Source organism: Rana temporaria, chromosome 10 (genome assembly GCF_905171775.1).
Source record: "Rana temporaria chromosome 10, aRanTem1.1, whole genome shotgun sequence".
Taxonomy (NCBI): Eukaryota; Metazoa; Chordata; class Amphibia; order Anura; family Ranidae; genus Rana; species Rana temporaria.
In genome coordinates this window covers 10,791,240-10,809,279 of record NC_053498.1, presented here as the reverse complement: position 1 = coordinate 10,809,279, position 18,040 = coordinate 10,791,240, and the positions used below count along the sequence as shown (strand labels likewise).

The 18,040-nt window shown below is 43.0% G+C and overlaps 1 protein-coding gene across 4 annotated transcripts in view; it reads right to left on the bottom strand.

Moving 5' to 3' along the window:
- Positions 1-921: 921 nt before the first annotated feature.
- Positions 922-18,040, bottom strand: part of LOC120916300 (dual specificity tyrosine-phosphorylation-regulated kinase 1B-like) — a 120,679-nt gene continuing 103,560 nt past the window's right edge. For all 4 annotated transcript variants that reach the window (XM_040327194.1, XM_040327195.1, XM_040327193.1 and 1 more), the window contains 4 exons: positions 17,795-17,935; positions 15,322-15,625; positions 8,096-8,199; positions 922-6,053 (listed from right to left, as the gene is read on the bottom strand). In XM_040327194.1, coding sequence (XP_040183128.1) covers positions 5,538-6,053; positions 8,096-8,199; positions 15,322-15,625; positions 17,795-17,935 — 1,065 coding nt within the window. In that variant the 3' untranslated portion in view covers positions 922-5,537. The remainder of the gene's footprint in view (positions 6,054-8,095; positions 8,200-15,321; positions 15,626-17,794; positions 17,936-18,040) is intronic.

Below are 18,040 nucleotides of genomic sequence, written 5' to 3'. Positions count from 1 at the left end.
TATTAGATTTTATTTGGTGCTCTGACATATTAAACAGTAAAAAAAAAACAGCAAAAAAGCTTTAGATAGACTTTAGAGCACATGATTGTCCATTCAAACACAGAAAATCAATTGCAGTCAATGTAACTCCATCAAAATGAAAATTATACCGCCCCCACAAGAACAATTCTAGAGCAACATATTCTATATAAAAGATAACTTTATCATCCTTAAATTTTATGTTTTAAACATACATTATATACAAGCTTCAATGAAGGTGTCCCTTGTACACAGTTCTCTTTGACTAATCCTTGTTTTGTTAGAGTGAACATCACAAGTGTGAGAGAGAGAACTTCACAAAAAAAAGCCGTTCAAATGTAGATCAGCAAAAAAAAAACAACAACTGGCCAGGTAAGTTCACTTTGATGTCACACCCCCTTGATAATATTTCTTACCGTTCGAAAAGCAAAAATTTCGTAATCTTGGGGGTTCCATGGGTTCAGGAAAACGAAAATGTTTGCGAAAACCGCCAGAGACCGTTCCGGATCTGCGTTGATTTGATCAAAATGGCAAAGACACCCCCAGGTAGTATAATGAAAAAGGTCCAGCATTAGAGTACTGCAAGAGACTCGAACACACACCACTAGAATAAAAGTTTAGTTGCAAAGTGCAGAAGTCCAAAGAAGCCTTATTTATTAATCTCTTGTGCAGCACAAACCTGCTCTGTACTTAACAGTAGGGACTTGCGTCATATAACAGACATATCAGAAAGAAAAAAAATATATATAAATAAAAATAAAAGAAGGTTGAGGAAACAACCAAAAGGTGTTTTTTTTCTTTTCCACTAGAATTCAATACCATATAGCTTTTTTTTCTGTACTTTGGTGGGAAACAAAGAAAATGTAAAAACTTTCATGAAAACAAAAACAAAGTCCTTTATGATGGGTTCAACCGATTTCTTTTTTTTTTTTTTACAATCCGAAAAGACCCTGTAGATAAAACCAGTTGCGTAGTTGACTGCTCTTCAGGCCAGTCCAGGAGGTGGAAAGCACAATCGATATGGAACAAACACACAAGCCTTAAAGCCCAGAAAATGTCACTCTGTTAAATAGTTAAAATTGGAGGCTTTAAGAAAACTGCCTTTACTAGAATGTACATTAACATGATTCAACTCCGATACAAAAGCAGAGAAAAAAGAAAAAAAGAAAAAACAGCATACACCAGACGATACATAAGAGTCCTTTGAGGTCTGGCACAAGTGGTTTGGAAATGCCCTTAAGGAGACCTTTTTTATAATTAACACATAATTGGGTTAAAGTGTACCTGTCACTTAAAAACGGGAGAGACAATGTGTCAAGTATAACCCCTTTTTTAAGCTATAAGGTTTTAAACCATCCTGTCACATTCTACATAAATAAAACATGGCTCGAGTCACTAGATTTACACACATCTAGTAACTAGATGTGACATTTTTTTTAGTCACTTGATATAGGAATAAAACCAATAACTCACTTTGGGTCGAATACATATGATATAAATACATTAAAAATTACTTATACCAACATCACTGCTGATTATAACGTGCTTTCATTAAAAAATGCCCAAAATTAGAGGTTCCTTAAAGTAGACCACCTGAAAAGAGAAGTTCCGATTGCTCTCCTCGCCATGTGCTGGAACTGTGAAAAGGTACAAGCTCCCACATGCGTTCTGCTTGCCTAGACGAGAAGATTGACCCCCCCCCCCCACACCCAAGCGTATGGGGCAGAGGGCATTTCTCCGTGCCTAGGAAGATCATCTGTATGGACCTAGGGGGGAGACACGTGTATGGGGCAGAGGGCATTTCTACATGCCTAGGAAGATCATCTCTATGGACCTAGGGGGGAGAAACTTGTATGGGGCAGAGGGCATTTCTACGTGCCTAGGAAGATCATCTCTATGGACCTAGGGGGGAGAAACGTGTATGGGGCAGAGGGCATTTCTACGTGCCTAGGAAGATCATCTCTATGGACCTAGGGAGGAGACAAATGTACAGGCCTGGCCTCAGTACATCTCTATGGGCCTGGGGTGGGGGGTGTCAGACAGGTGTACAGGCCTAGACAGAGGGCATTTCTTTGTGCCTAGGAACAACTCTATGGGCCTAGGGGGGAGACACGTGTATGGGGCAGAGGGCATTTCTATGTGCTTAGGAAGATTATCTCTATGGACCTAGGGAGGAGACAAGTGTACAGGTATGGGCCTCAGAACATCTCTATGGGCCTCAGAACATCTCTATGGGCCTCAGAACATCTCTATGGGCCTCAGAACATCTCTATGGGCCTCAGAACATCTCTATGGGCCTGGGGGGGGTGTCAGACAGGTGTTCAGGCCTAGACAGAGGGCATTTCTTTGTGCCTAGGAACAACTCTATGGGCCTGGGGGGGAGACAGCAGTACAAGCCTAGGTAGAGGGCATTTCTATGTGCCTAAAAAGAACTTCGCTATTGGGCTTAGGGAGTAAATAATAGAGGCCTAGAGAGACTCAGGGACGATCTGTAGGTGCCTAGGAGGACACATCTGTACAGACCTCAGGAAATTCACTGCAGTGAGTAGCAGGGACTTTAAAGTTGCTACCAAATTACATAAAATGTGACTTCGAAAAGCACCAAGACCCCAGAAAAAAAGGAAACAAAGCACACTTCTTAATAGGCCAATGTTTTTTGCCCAGATGGGGGAGATGGGCAATCTTTTGTGGTCAAGCCCAAAACTGTCTCCACGGGATTATAAGCAACGGGTACACTTTAACTTTGATGTCACAGATCGTTTTTTTTAACAGGTAACTGCACAACCAAATATCACTACTTCTCTACCGTGACAGACTGCGGCGCTTACAACAAAAAGATGCAAAGATGACCCCCGCTAGAGAGGCTGAAGGGATAGAGGGGTCAGATGTAAAATTTTGTGAGTTCCAAGAACTTGGCCTGTCAAGGCACATTTGTCAAAAAGACCGGAGTCATGAAAGAGGTCCAGTGGTCTTTGGTCATGCAGTGAAGAATACCCTGTGCCATTACATCCACCTAAACACTAAAATTTAGTTTTGAATTGATGCCATGGAGTTAAATCACCCAGGTGTCCCATCTTAAAGTTCATACATTTTAGTACTGCCCAACTGTCCCTACGTTAAATTCCCTGGTTGGTTGTGTGGGGGTTTTTTGGACCAGTTTTAATCACACTGTTGATTTGAAGGAGATATCATGGAGCTTGAGGAACAAACTCAGGGACAAGCTCTGGTGTCTTAAGGCATAAATACAGAGGGGTGATCTGACCCACTGGCACCCACCCATCCCTAAAATATTAGTTTTTGGTGGACTAAGCCTTTAAAAGTATAAATGGGGCGATGCTATAGACTTCCAAATATCGTCATACTCAACAGTACATTTTTTAAATAATTCTTCATTGACCTCTGTAGCTAGAGGATATGTAGCTCAATATATCCTCAAAGCGAAGCATTGAAGTGGTTCAAGCAAGGTCTGGGACTCTGCTCCCACCTCTTTGCTGTGCAAATGCATTTATGTTAGATTCAAAAAGGCAGGAGGGATGCAAAGTCACTGCTGGGAGGGAAACCGAGTCAGCTGAGCAGTTGAAATGAAACGATTGCGGCACTGCTTTAAAATTTTAACACTGAATTTCTCCACAGTATCTGTAGCTACAAAGGTCAGTAAAGGCTACTGTTAAGAACAAGTAAATATTTGACTGTCCATAGTATAGCTGCACTTTTTACTTAAAGTATTTGCTACCATCAGAGATGGAATCAAAGATTTGTACATTTACAAAAACACATTTCCATCCTGTTAAAAAAAAAAAAAGAAAAAAGCAATTCAAATTTTACAAACTATACAAGCTGGGGCAACGCGTTGCTGTCACAGATGCTCATAAGAGTTTGGCGACACAATCAGACCGACCGCTTGATACGTAGCTGGCTAGTCCTTTATTTTTTTAGGATCCTCCAAATCACCCACAATACTTGAAACAAACATGAATGTGAAAGGCCTTGGAGTCCAACAGCAACTACACATGATTCAGAATTGTAAGCCCAATTAAACACGCAAGAACAGAAGAAAGGAAACATTTAAAAAGACAATCATTTTACATGTCTGAGTTTTCTTAATTTTTTTTTTCCTCTTCAAAGTGAAACCTCAATACCATCTTTGGTACAATAAATTAAAAAAGAAAAAAAACAAAAACAAAACAAAAAAATAAAATACAAAATAAAATAAAAAAGGAAAATAAAAATAAAAACATTACTTTTACTATCCACAGAGATATGAAAAGGACAGTTTAATCTTTACATTTTGCTTTTTTTTTTTGAAAAATTAAAAAAAATTAAAATAAAAACCCTACTGTTACAGCACCATAGCACTGTAAAGTTTTAATACTGAAGCAAGGGCTTAGAAATTTTACAACCCATGAAAAGTGTGCTGGTCGCACCAAACAAAAGAAGCGGCAAGATAAAGACGGAGGGGAATCAAATTTGTAGTGTAAACAAAATAAAAAAAAAAGTATAAAAAAAAAAAAAAAATAAAAGATTGGACTGAACTGAAAAGATGACCAAAAAAAAAAAGAAAAGTGGGAAGGGCAAGAAAAGAACTTCTGCAATATGAATCAGTTAAAATAAAAAAAAATGCTCCTAAAATTCCTTCCTGATACAGCTAAAACCGACCGAGTACGAAGTTATAAATAAAAGACATGGGAACCTTTAGTTTTTTTTTTTTTCTTTTTTAGAAAGCAAACTGTTAAAAGAGTTTTAGCAGCAATTCCAGTTGAGAGAGTGGAGTTAGCAGCCAAGATAATTCCAGTGAAGTGCGATAATTGCACCCTAGCAAAAGTTGGTATAAATCGGGGAAAGGGGCCTGGAGGGGACGGGGGGACGGGGGGGCGAACACAGGAGATCTGGATGAATGGTTAAAGATGGCAGCGTAGGGCAAGTGGCACAGACAGTGTTTTGCAGAATGATGTTTTGGCCTGTAAACGAGTTCACTGACGTGCAAAGAAAGTCTGGATTCATCCTGCTTCTTTCTGAAGAAGGAAAAAGTTGGTGATAGAAATGGAAGCATTGGAAATGTCTTGAAGTCTTTGCACAGGTTAAACTTCTACCAGTGTGTCAAAAAAGCAATAAAAAATAAAATAAAACCAAAACAAAAAAAAAATAAACAAAAAAAACAAAAAAACACAAAAATAAAACAAAAAAATAAAAAATAAAATAAAAAACAGAGCAGTCCAATTTGAAGTCTGTTAAAACTGCTTCTCATGGGTCAACACACACTTCACACTCCCCTCGTAGTGATTTTTATTTTTTAATAAATAAACAATTCACATTAACAGCTACACCTTGACAACTTTTTTTTTTTTTTTGATGGTTGTGATAAAAGCCAGCTCACCCTTTTTTTTTTTTCCACAACCCCACCCTGCAGCCTGTCAAGCCCTCCTCCGAATTCAGTATTTCGTTTTTGTTTTTTTGTTGTTTTTCGTTTGTTTTTGTTTTTTCTATTATTGGTATGGCTTTAATTTTACATGAAAGAAACATCAAGAGCTTGCTGCTGTACTCTGAGGGACACAAACGCCTAACATCGCACTTTCTTCACTTTCCGTCCTGTTTCGGATATGAGGTGGTCCGACCATGCTGGATGTGTTGCTAGAGTAGGGATAATTCAGAGGCACGCTGGAGTCGTTATGCCCGCTGACTGTTCTAGTCCGAAAAGCAGAAACCCCTAAGTGTAAGTTTGAGGAGCCAAAAGGACTGCAGTCTAAGCTAGGGTGGTGTGGGTGCAATGAAGAGGAAGACTGGGGGTGTCTGTGTCCCAAGCTGAGCTCCATGGATTCGGGGATTTGCGGAGAGGAGGAGGTGATGAGCTGCCGGTGGTAGTGAGGCCGGTTGACGTGATGGTACAGCGGGTGAGGGTGATGCGGTTCGCTTCCATGAAAATGCTGCGGCTGACTGGGAGTGGGCTTGTGAGGTAAGATCTGAGGGTACGAGTCGCTGTTGGTGATGGGGACATCTCCGCCTGCCCACAGTCTTATCTGCTGCTGCTGCGCGTGAGTCTGTTGGAAGAACAGAGACAGGAAAACAAAGGATCAGCTTTACATTACGGATCAATAACCAGGTAAGGGATCACTCATTTTATGTCAGGTACACTATACAGTGCTTTGAAAAAGTATTCACACCCCTTGAAATTTCACATTTCTCATGTAACAACCAAAAACGTAAATGTATTTTATTGGGATTTTATGTGATAAACCAACACAAAGTGGCATCTTTCATGCTGCTTTCTTGCAGCTCCTAGTCCCTGGGTTTCTTTTCTCCAGGGACTTCGCTAAGCGAGTCGGTGACTCTTCGGGGTAAGACCGCGCTATATCAAGATACCTCTCAACTCATAATTGTGAAGTGGAAGGAAAATTATAAATGGCTTTCAAAATCTTCTACAAATAAATCTGTGAAAAGTGTGGCATCCATTTGTATGGCGCCCCCCAGAGTCAATACTTTGTAGTACCCCCTTTCTCTGCAATTACAGCTGTAAGTCTTTTTGGGGATGTCTACCAGCTTTGCACATCTAGAGAGGGACATTTTTGCCCATTCTTCTTTGCAAAATATCTCAAGCTCTGTCAGATTGGATGAAGAGCGTATGTGGCAAGAATTGAAAATTGCTGTTCACAGAGTCTCAATTGGATTTAGGTCTGGACTTTCACTGGACCATTCTAACACATGAATAGGCTTTGATCTAAACCGGGGATATGCAATTAGCGGACCTCCAGCTGTTGCAGAACTACAAATCCCATGAGGCATAGCAAGGCTCTGACAGCCACAAGCATGACACCCAGAGGCAGAGGCATGATGGGATTTGTAGTTTTGCAACATCTGGAGGTCCGCTAATTGCATATCCCTGATCTAAACCATTCCATTGTAGCTCTGGCTGTATGTTTAGGGTCGTCGTCCTGCTGGAAGGTAAACCTCCGCCCCAGTCTCGTCTTTTGCAGACTTCAACAGGTTTTCTTCTAAGATTGCCCTGTATTTGGCCCCATCCATCTTCCCAGCTTCCCTGTCCCTGCTGAAGAAAAGCATCCCTACAACATGATGCTGCCACCACCATGTTTCACGGTGGGGATGGTGTGTACAAGGTTATGTGCAGTGTTCATTTTCTGCTACACAAAAAGGACAAAAAGTTTTGGTTTCATCTGACTAGAGCACCTTCTTCCATATGTTTGGTGTATCCCCCACATGGCTTCTCACAAACAGTACTTCTTAGACCCCTTTCACACTGAGGTGTTTTTCAGGCGCCTGTAAAACGCCTCCCCTGCAGCCCCAGTGTGAGAGCCCGAGTGCTTTGTTAGAAAAAGTCCACCAAGCAGCATCTTTGGGGTGGTGCGGGAGTGGTGAATACACCGCCCCTGCCATTGTAATCAATGGGCACTGCTGCCGAAGCACCTGCAAAGTGCTTCGGCGCCTTGCGGGCGATATTAACCCTTTATTGGGCCGCCAAGCGGGGGGGGGGGGGAGACGGGGGTTAAAATCATTTATCAGTTTCCTTCCACTTCACAATGAGGAGCCCTTTTGTGTTGCTCTATCTCAGAATCCCAATAAAATACATTTAGGTTTTTGGTTGTAACATGTGGAAAATCTCAAGGGGTATGAATACTTTCAAGACACTGATCCTTCGATCCGCTGTCAGCTGCAAATGGGTCACAGGAGTGCAAAACGAAATGAACTCCTGTCAACCACAGGAGAAGTACAGCCAAAAAAGCTTTGGCTGTACTTCTCTGTTAATACCTGCACTCTCGAAGACCTCACCAGGAGCCATGAAGGAGCTTCCCCTCTTTCATGCATCAATGGTCAGCGAGTGTATTCATGGTCCAAAGATAAGGTACAGTAGGGGCAGATGTAAACTCACCAACACAGAACTTGGTCACTACTGAATATATTATGAGCATATCATGCTTATGAAATATATAAACAGCGTACCCCAAAAAAGACACCTGAAGCTTCCAAACACCACACCAGGACTTTTTTTTATTTTTTATGAAACAGTATTCAGCCTCAATGTAAAAATGAATGATACAGAAATACTGTCAAAACTAAAAGCACTCACCTGTGGACTCTGCATTTCATAATCTGTGTGGGCAACTGCACTATTATAGTATCTGTTGCTGTACCGGTAATTGCGATTATCATTAGAAGAGCCACTGGATCCTCCTGAAAGCAAAGCAGAATATGCATTGGTCAAAGTGTTTCATAAAACATCACATGCCCCTTTCATTAAGAAAATAGAATTAAAGTCCTCATAGAACATCTACTTGATCACTTGGGAATTGCAAAACACTAGACAATAGAAAAAAAGTTTCCGTAGACCAGAAGTTCCAAAGTGGGGATACGGGAACCAAAGGGTAAGCATGGGATTGGATTCTCTGGAAAAAGTAGAGAAATGGACCCAATAGGGGAGATTTACTAAATCTGTTGCAGCTGTTCATAGTAACCAATCAGCTTCCAACTTCAGCTTAACTAGGTTTATTACCTTAATGCAGAGATAACATTAAAGAAAAAACCCTTAGCGTTTAGAACTACTTTAATAACACAATGAGGAAGAATCAGCTTGGCTGCTACACGGTATTTGGTCAGTCTTATAAAAGAAGACCTTCAATTAGAAAGCCCAGGGGAAGAGGAATAAAAAACTAAACAAAAAACATTCTTCTAGCTAAAGCCTAGTACACACAGGCTGAATGCTGGGTGGCATCTGCCAGTTCCATAAAAACCATCTGATACTTAGCTTATGTGCATCACCGCTGGTCTGACACAAGCCAACCGTTCAGCCAGCTACTGTCAGACAAGCATGCTTGAAAACCAGCGGAAGACCAGCGCTCTCCGCCAATGGCTGAGAGCGCTGACAGGAGTGTTCTAGTAATCTCCTCCCACACTAGCTCAGTGGGGGAGAAGATTACTGTACTAATACTGGATTGTTAGTATAGCAGCTCCGACCTGAGCGGTCAGTTTTATTTTGTTCAACCCAGCAGGTGTGTACTAGACTTTAGTCTCCTGGCAGGCAGACTAAAGATCTCGCATAATGTTCCCCTTTTCGGGCCTATCCGCTTACTACACTTTTACAGCCAACAGTAGCAGCTTGAAAATATTCTGCTGATAAAGGTGAAATGCTAGATGATATTGTGTGCATATTACAGTCTAGAATCCAGAGTCAATTGGCTGCCAATTCATATCCAAGTCCTGAAAGTGCAGAGAACCCAAGTTGGGTAAACATACAGTTTTTATTCGTTCAACCAGCAGGTTAAAAAATAAATAAATAAAAGGGAACCGACAGGCCCCAATCAAACACCAAACTATGTGATCTCCCCTGTGGTGCTATTGTATTTTAAAAGCGGGGCCTCCCTCCCAATCAGAATACACAGAAGAAAGCGGGCAGCCATTAGCTGCATGTGCTGATCAAATGCTGGTTTTCCCAACATGACCATTAAGACAGAAACCTGTCTTTAGACTACCTTCTCCGTTTAACAGCCAGCAGTAAACATGGACCAAAAGTCGGCCAGTTCCTGCTGAACCAGCTGGTTTTCGGTCTGTGTATATCCTTGCTTTACACAGTAAAAAAAAGACTAAGAACACTGGGATGTGTAATAACAGATGTTACACTGAAATGTTTACTCCAGAATATACACACACTCTTGATTGCTGCAATCTCTTCACAAAACTGTGTACAGTGGAATATCCCATAGCAACCAGAAATCACATTACTGCTGCCGGATCAGCCAAGAAATGTCTGCTTCCTATGGGCTACTGTACTTAAAGTGGAGGTTCACCCTAAAAACAAGTCTATACCATTCAATCCAGCATACTGCTGACATGTACAGTATGCGTTTTTTTTTTTCGGTTTACATACCGTAGTATAGGTATTTCCCCCCCCCCCCCGGCTTCCGGGTAGTGAATCCCGCGGGAGTGGGCGTTCCTATTCAGAGACTGAGTGATTGACTAATGACAAAAGCTTCACCCACGGCGCATAATGCGCGTCACCAGTTTCCAAAAGAAGCCGAACTGCGAGTCGGCTCTATACGGCGCCTGCGCACCGACGTTCGGCTTTTTTCAGAAACTGGTGACGCACATTATGCGCCGGGGGTGAAGCTTTTGTCATACGTCAATCACTTAGTCTCTGAATAGGAACGCCCACTCCCGCGGGATTCACTACCCGGAAGCCGGGGGGGAAATACCTATACTACGGTATGCAATCGGAAAAAAAACAGCATACTGTTCATGTCGGCAGTATGCTGGATTGGACGGTATATATACTTGTTTTAGGGTGAACCTCCGCTTAAACACACATCCAACTCTTATAACCCTCATTGATGGTCTGTATGATTTGTTTGAGGCACTCACTCTGTTCAGACATAAAGGCAACAAAAGGAGGGAGGTAGGAATGAATGACGAATGTCCTCCCACGCAGGATTGGGGATTACACACAAAGTAAACATCCAATAAAGATGCTTTCTAGCAAAACAGGAAATAAGGAGGAAGTAACCATTGACACATTGTATTGTGTTGATGCAGGAAGCAGAAAAAAAAAACATGTACGGGGATTTCGGAAATTGCTTTTCCTATCCAAGTGAACGTGTGCCTCTCCTCCGTAAGGTAAAAGCTAAAAAGACTAAACTTAGCTGCCTTCCAAGCTTGTTTTGTTCCCCCCACCAATACGCTTCGCTTTCAGGAGTAAGAGAAGAAACCCTCTGGCAAGCTCCAGGTCATCACTTGTACCTTAAACAGGGATTGGACTTTCTACCTTGGACCTTGTGAGGCCGGGTTCCTGAGCAGCCAATTACCAAGCAAGGGGGAGTCATAAGCTCAGCTATACCAGAAATATACATTGCTTCTCTTGGCAGCTTAAAGGGGTTGTAAACCTGTGTTTTTTCACCTTAATGCATTTTATGTGTCAAGGTGAAAAAACACCTTGCAGTGTCCGGCCCCCCAGTCACCTCGTTTTAATTACCTGAGCCCCAAATTTCCATGGGCGCGATGCCGCGTCGCTCTCTCCGCGGCTTCTCGGCTCTTTGTTGGATAGATTCATGGCAGCACAGCCATTGGCTCCCGCTGCTGTCAATCAAATCCAATGATGCGGGCGCCGGGGCAGAGTCAAACACTCGGCGGCTATGGACGCCGAGCGTATGATACGGGAGCGCACCCGCAAGGTAACACCCTTGGGAGAGAGTTTTCCAGAGGTGGTTATCTAATGCGGGGAGGAGCAGCGAGAGCCGCTGTGGGACCCCAGAACAGGAGGATCGGGGGCACTCTGTGCAAAACTAACTGCACAGTGGAGGCAAGTATGACATTTTTTTTTTTTTTTTTTTTTAAACGGGAACCTTTACAACCACTTTAATGAAGGCACTGGGTGAGAAAAGGAAATTGTATAAGATACTAAGGAAGGCAATAGGTCCACATTACAGTAGATCTTAGTATTTTTGAGGAAGAATGGTAAAAATATGAATGGCTTCATAAAATGTACAAAGATTGTAAAAAAAAATCTGGGCATGGCCAAAACCACAACCAGCTCTGGTTGGTTTCCTTTAAAAATAATAAAAAATTCAATATATAAATTCAGAGACAGCAAATTGAGGCTTTTCACAGATACCAGCACTTTGCCCTGAAGGTGCAAGGTGACATGGTTCTCTTTAAAGCTGAACTCCAGATCATGACTTGACTTGCATCAAAAGTACATTATGCAATCTCATTCCTGAGGGACAGACATGAAGATGGTGGCGGTGTAAAGTAAGCGAGTCTTGTGGTCAGTAGGCAGTGTAGCGGCCACACAGCGCAGGACCCTGACCAATGCAAGTATGAAATTAGGATCATAACTGCAGCTCAGCTTAAAAATAAAATCATCATATCAGTCCCTGCCCTCAAGAAGCTGGCAATCAAAAGGCCTCCAACTCGCATAATCCACTCACCAATTTAGAAAGGAGCCAACTAACCTACCAACATGTCTTTAGAAGGTGGGAGGAAACAGGAGTCCCTGAAGGAAACCCACGCAGGCACAGGGATACCATGCAAACGCCAGGCAGGTAGTGCCGTGGTTGGGATTTGAACAGATAACCCTAGTGCTGCTAGGTAGAAGTGCTAACCACTTAGCCACTGCACTAAGAATCTTGGATCGGAAGGCTGATATTAAAGTTAAAGATTCCCTAAAGCTACCAATTAGATCCAAACTTTGCATTGACCATCTTCTTCTAGGCAGGTTCACCTAATAAATCTACCTAGCCCCACATTACACAAAAGATTTTGCAGCATCTACAGAGATTTGCTCCACTTGATTTCGTTGCTAGGAACAGAACTGCAGTTGAGAAGTTTGGGTCTCAAAGCTAACCATATATAAGCAATTGCAAGTTGCCAGTGTCTGTAGCGGCACAATCAGTAGAACCTCAATGAAAGTTGGCACACCTGCAGTTAGTAGCTGCAGACAGGCTGGGTACAACTCACTGCAACGGGCTTCAAAAAGATTTCTAACGGCTATAAAGCTGGAAGTACCAGTCCTAGTAAATATACCTTTTATTTAAAAAAGTGTATGTATAGTATAATATATTAGTATAATGATGTATTTTTAGAAATGCAAGAATCCCCCTGAAGACGACCCAGAGGGTCGAAATGCATTGGGGCATTTCCATACATCGGATAAACTAGACATCAACCCAATAGGGAATCACTGTCTGATGGATACTCTTAATCCATTTGCGTCTCGTCTCAAATACCAGAGGTTATATTTTGATATAATTTTTGTATATGATCCATGTCCCATTGTCTCTTTGATAATAAAAATCTTGATTTTTTACCAACGTTGAATCTTCATTGCTGCTAAAAAGCCCCCTGGGGAACTTCCTCTCTTTTTAAAAATATCACATTTTTGGGTGTGCAGCCCTCTCAGACTCCCACATATGTGTCGTTATAGATTATAGCGTATTAAAGCCCAACTTTGGGATCATTTTATAAATGATTCCTTGCAGTGGGCCTGCTGCACCAACACGGCATGGGTTATATGCTTGTTTTGTCTGGGGGAGACCTTGCAATTTCTCCAAACAGATTTACCAGTTTTTGGGCGGGATTACATTTAGAATATGCCTTTTTGTTTTAAACTTTAGGACACATACAGAAAAAACATGTTGCTCATAAAAACAGCAGAGGAACACTACCCATTTGCCATGAGGAGGAATTTGCCTTCTTCATGACAAGCACACTGTCTGGAGCAGTTTAGGGCCCCTTTCACACGGGCGGACCTTTCAAGTCTGCCTGTCAGTTTTTTTTAGGAAAATAATAACCCTCCGTGTAGGTGTATGGAGCGACGCATGTCAGCAGTGACATGTCCGCCGATATCCGATCCGCTGAATTCAGACGGATGGAAACCCCATTTTCTATCCATCTGGCGGATCAAATGAAGACAGACAGGAGGTCCGTTTTCATCAAATCCCCCATAGAGGAGAGCGGAGCTCCGACAGGTCCGTCTCTGCACAGTGAGCAGATAAAGTCATCCACCTGCCTAACGGAGCAATCCCCGCTGGAAAAAGCGAAGTCTGTACACAGACACGCCCGTGTGAAGAGGGCCTAATTCTGGCACAGCAGCAAAATCTGCTGCAGCTGTGCCTGTTAACCAATCAGCTTCCAGGTTTTATTGTCATAGCTTACTTGAACAAGTTGAACGCAGATTGGCTACCATGCACAGATGCATCAGATTCTGCACTCTCCAGCTTTGATAAATCAACCCCAGAGTGTAGCAATCAATATCTCCCTTCACAGTAAAGCGGGTTCTGATCTGCAAACATGGATGAGTCCGCTCTGCTCTATGGGAGTAAGTTTACTCTCTTTTATACCCGACAAAAAATAAATAAAAAATCTTTATTTTTTTTAAGTGGACTGGATCAGAGATGGTGGAAGGCAGACAAGTCCATATACACCCTCCTGTCCACTGTGCAGCTCGTTTTGCACAGAGTGGCCCTGAACCTGGTCTACTGGGTTCCCTCGGCGGCTGTCTCGGCTCCCCTCTGCAAGAACTTTCCACCTTCATGCGAGCGAGCATGGTGGAAAGTTCTTGCGGGCGCGCTCCTGTGATACAGCCGGCGGCTATAGCCGCTCACTGTATCACTCGGCCGCGCCATTGGATATAATTGACAGCAGCGCGAGCCAATACCTGCGCTGCTATCGATATCCAAAAAACGAGCCGACTCAAGCTGGGGGGAAACTGTCGTGGGAACGAGCCCACAGAGTTTCAGGGCCCATCATTGCCAGGTTTTTTTCACCTTAATGCATAGGATGCATTAAGGTAAAAAAAAAAAAAAAAAAAACACTAACCTTTACAACCCCTTTAAACCCCATACACACCATTAGATTTTTGTCTTCAGATTTACCAAAACCATGTAGTGCAAGGGCCGGCCTGATTGCATACAAATTGAATCACTTAAGGTTTGACCTCATATTATATGGTTTGGGCAATTCTGAAGACAAATCTGCAGAAAATCTAATAGTGTGTATGGGCCCTTTGTCTGGTTTCAGAAAAAAAAAAAAAAAAAAAAAAAGAAGAAGTGCGATACACAAGGACAGCAAGAAAGCATGCAAAAAGCACAACCCACTGCAGTAAAATACATAGGTGTCTTTAGAGCCCTAGGCCTTGTTTACACCTGTTTCCCCCCCTGAAGAGCGATCTGCATTCAGATGGCCCCTCAAAGAGCATTTGACAGGTGGTGAGGAGTATTGCCTCCTCACTGCCCGTTTTAACACCCTAAATACCACAATCGCGTATGTTGTGTGCTGTTGCAGTGCAGCTCTATTCACTTAAACGTGTCGCCTTTGGTGGGTGGTAATACCCACCGAGCGCAATGGGTTATAATTTCTGCCACCGCATAAGCACACCCCAGGCTGCTGCTTTCTCAGCTAAAAGGGCAGTGGTTGAGGGGTGCCAAAAATGCAAATTAGAAAAAAATTGATGGAAACAGTGTTAAGCCAATACTACTTTCTCAGGTAATCACCAGTAGGTTGTGCCTTTAGGGTCACATGATCTGTAAGCAGGGAGACACGCAATCTAGTAAATATAACAATTCTTCAATGTCCCTAGCTACCCATCTCAATACTATGAAGCAAGTATGAATGTTGAATAAAGGACCAATGTAAAGCTGGTTAATATGCTCTCATGTGCAGTCACGAAGCCCCCTTCTCACAGAGCTTTGCTCCTTTTCAGGGGAGGCAAAAAAACGCCCCCCTCAACATACACGTGGAGAAAAGCGTACACTCGTTCCTGCCCAGAGGTCATCTTTTATTCGTCATCTGTTGTATATGACCCCTCACCTGAGCTGGACACGGAACTGGTTGTACTGGTTGAGTGACTATGGTCCATTGCAGGGCTTGTAGAGTTACTGTTACTTGTGTTTGTCCCTTCATCCGTCGTTTTCTTGAAGAAATTGTGCTGGAGAGCATAGAAAGGGGTAATTCTAGTTTTGGGGTCATAATCCAACATCCGCAGAATTAAATCTTTAAATTTGAGATAGTCGGATGGAGAATGTCCCTGTTCACCGGCCCGGCGCCCTCCAGGGCCACCAGTCTCCACGCCCAGAACTTCATGAAGTCTCCGAGTCCCCGGTACTTTGTAGTCCTAAATGGAGAACATACAATGAACAAACATCAGTGGAAGATAAACGATCAAAAAGACGCACACCAATCTGCCTGGCACTGTGCTTTCTCTGCTAGTAAAGTAACCAGTTAGTAAGGATGGGCTCGGATATATCCGAAACCCCACATGCTCGATCTCGCCAGGAAGCCGTCATTGCTCAGCGCTAATCACAGACAGCGAGACAATTCCAGATCTTCAGCTGCAGAGATCGGGAAATGTCTCACTGCCTGTGGTTAGTGCTGCGCAGTGTCAGCTACCTGGCGAGCTGGAACACACCTGAGCTCATCCTTACCAGTTACTGCCAACAAAAAAAAAATCTGCGCTCTTGTAAATTAAACTGGACCTTCAAAAGGCCATATGTGTCCAAAATGAAAATGTTCAACACACCACAGGGCCCATCCAGTTTTAGGAAGGTAACCATATGCATATAAGTGACATCTTGCAAGGTAGGTATTATGTCGTGGTGTGTACTGACCATATACGTTTGGCTGAAAGCACTGTGACCATGGTTTCACCAACAGCTGCCTGTCACACATTGAAGATCAGGAACCAGTAGGAAGGGGTTCCCGATCATGTGATGGGAGTCTAGTCCAGTCCATTCCATTCCCCCCCCACCGTGTTAGATCCCCCTAAGGCAGGGGTGCCCAACCTTTTGAAGGCCGAGGGCCACTTAAGCGACCAGTCGCGGGCCACAATGAGCGGAGTGGGCAGTTGAAAGGTCTGTGTCCAGTCTGCATATGTAAAGCAGACACAGCCCAATCTACTCTATGGGCCCTATGATCCAATTAGATAGAAGGGGGCAGATCCTCTTCTGTTTTTTTAGCAGATCGGAAAGGAGGTAGGCAGGTGTAAATGGACCCTCTAATCACCTACCGCTCAATAGAGGTGATTAGAGGGTCCGATTGGGTTGGACCAATCATGTGAAAGGGCCCTAAGGCTGCTTTTACACTGATGGTCTGCAGTCTATTGCGGCGCAGTGTACCTGTGGTTTTCCCGCCGGTTAGCTGTACTTTGCCATAGACGTCTATATCCTGGAGGTATGGTGCACTTTCTGAAAAGTCGCTTGTTTCCTATACCGCCGGGTTCATTTACAACACTGATGCTCTCGGATGGCAGATCGGCAACCTGCAATCTGGGCTTGCCAACCAGCCATCCCAGAGCAGGAGGTCGCGGGCCACATCGGAGGGCTCCACGGGCCAACTGTGGCCCCCCGGCCACTGGTTGGGCACCCCTGCCCTAAGGGGACATCTTCCACTGGCAAAAAGGGGGTATTTAAAAAAAGGAGATTGAATCTGAATATTTCCCTTTAGTCAGAGATTTGGGGGGAGGTCATTACAGGAAAGTGGTCAACAACTGAGGTTTAAACCCTTCTATTTACTGGAAGGGTTTCCTGCATCTGCACTAGTGAAATTTCCTAATCAATACCTGTCTAATAGAAATCAAGAGAAAATTCCCCCACTCGAAACACAGACCACAAATAAAAGCCAAAAAAGATTTGTCGTTGGGGTTGAGCTTACTGTGAGATGCCAAATTAATAGGGGCAGAAAAGGATCGCTCCTTTCCTTGGCATTGAAAATATGTGTTTAAAAGGACTGCTACTCACTAATGGTCTTTAAAAGTTGAAATTGAATCCGCTTATATTGCCTTCCCTGGTTTTAAACCCCCCCTCCCCCCCTCCATATAAAATCTAGCAAAGTCACCACTAGAGGTCTGTACTTCCCTATACAATGCAGGCAGATCATTTCTGGTGGGAGGGGCTGACATGGTGCCCTACATGGCTTTCTAAAAAATGGAAGCTCTGGTAATGCCCACACAGTTGCTGCTGAGTCACATGATTGAAAATGACTTAAAAAAGGGTTATCCAAGGCCAGTCCAATGATGCCCTCACCCTTGTATGAGGGCAGCCTAAACAATTACAGTGTACATGGAATTGTTTATTGGCAAAACAAAATTAATTTTGGAACAACAAAACAGCAAACATTGGTAGTAATCCAGGTAGTGTAGAAGATCATCATCTGATTTTTATTGTATTGTTGAAACAATTTCACCAGTCAACATTCTTGACAAATAATTGCATCATACAAAAACTACAGCTTCACAAAAAAAATGTATTTTTATTCTGAAAGCAAAAAGACAAAGATCGGAACATACCTTTTTGATATCTTTATTTTTCTTTACAGTCCATGAACCTTCAGGAAGTTTGTCAAAGTATTTTCTTGCTTTTGGGGCCTGATCCAACATGTGGGTTGGGGGAGTTCCGAGGACCTCCACTATCTTGTTCATCTGGTCCACCTGAGTTCATAAGTAAACAGATTAGAATATTTATTTATTGCATAAAAAAAAAAGGTATCTTAGGTTAAGTTCACATTGGAGCGATTTGTCCCGCAATTTGAGAGA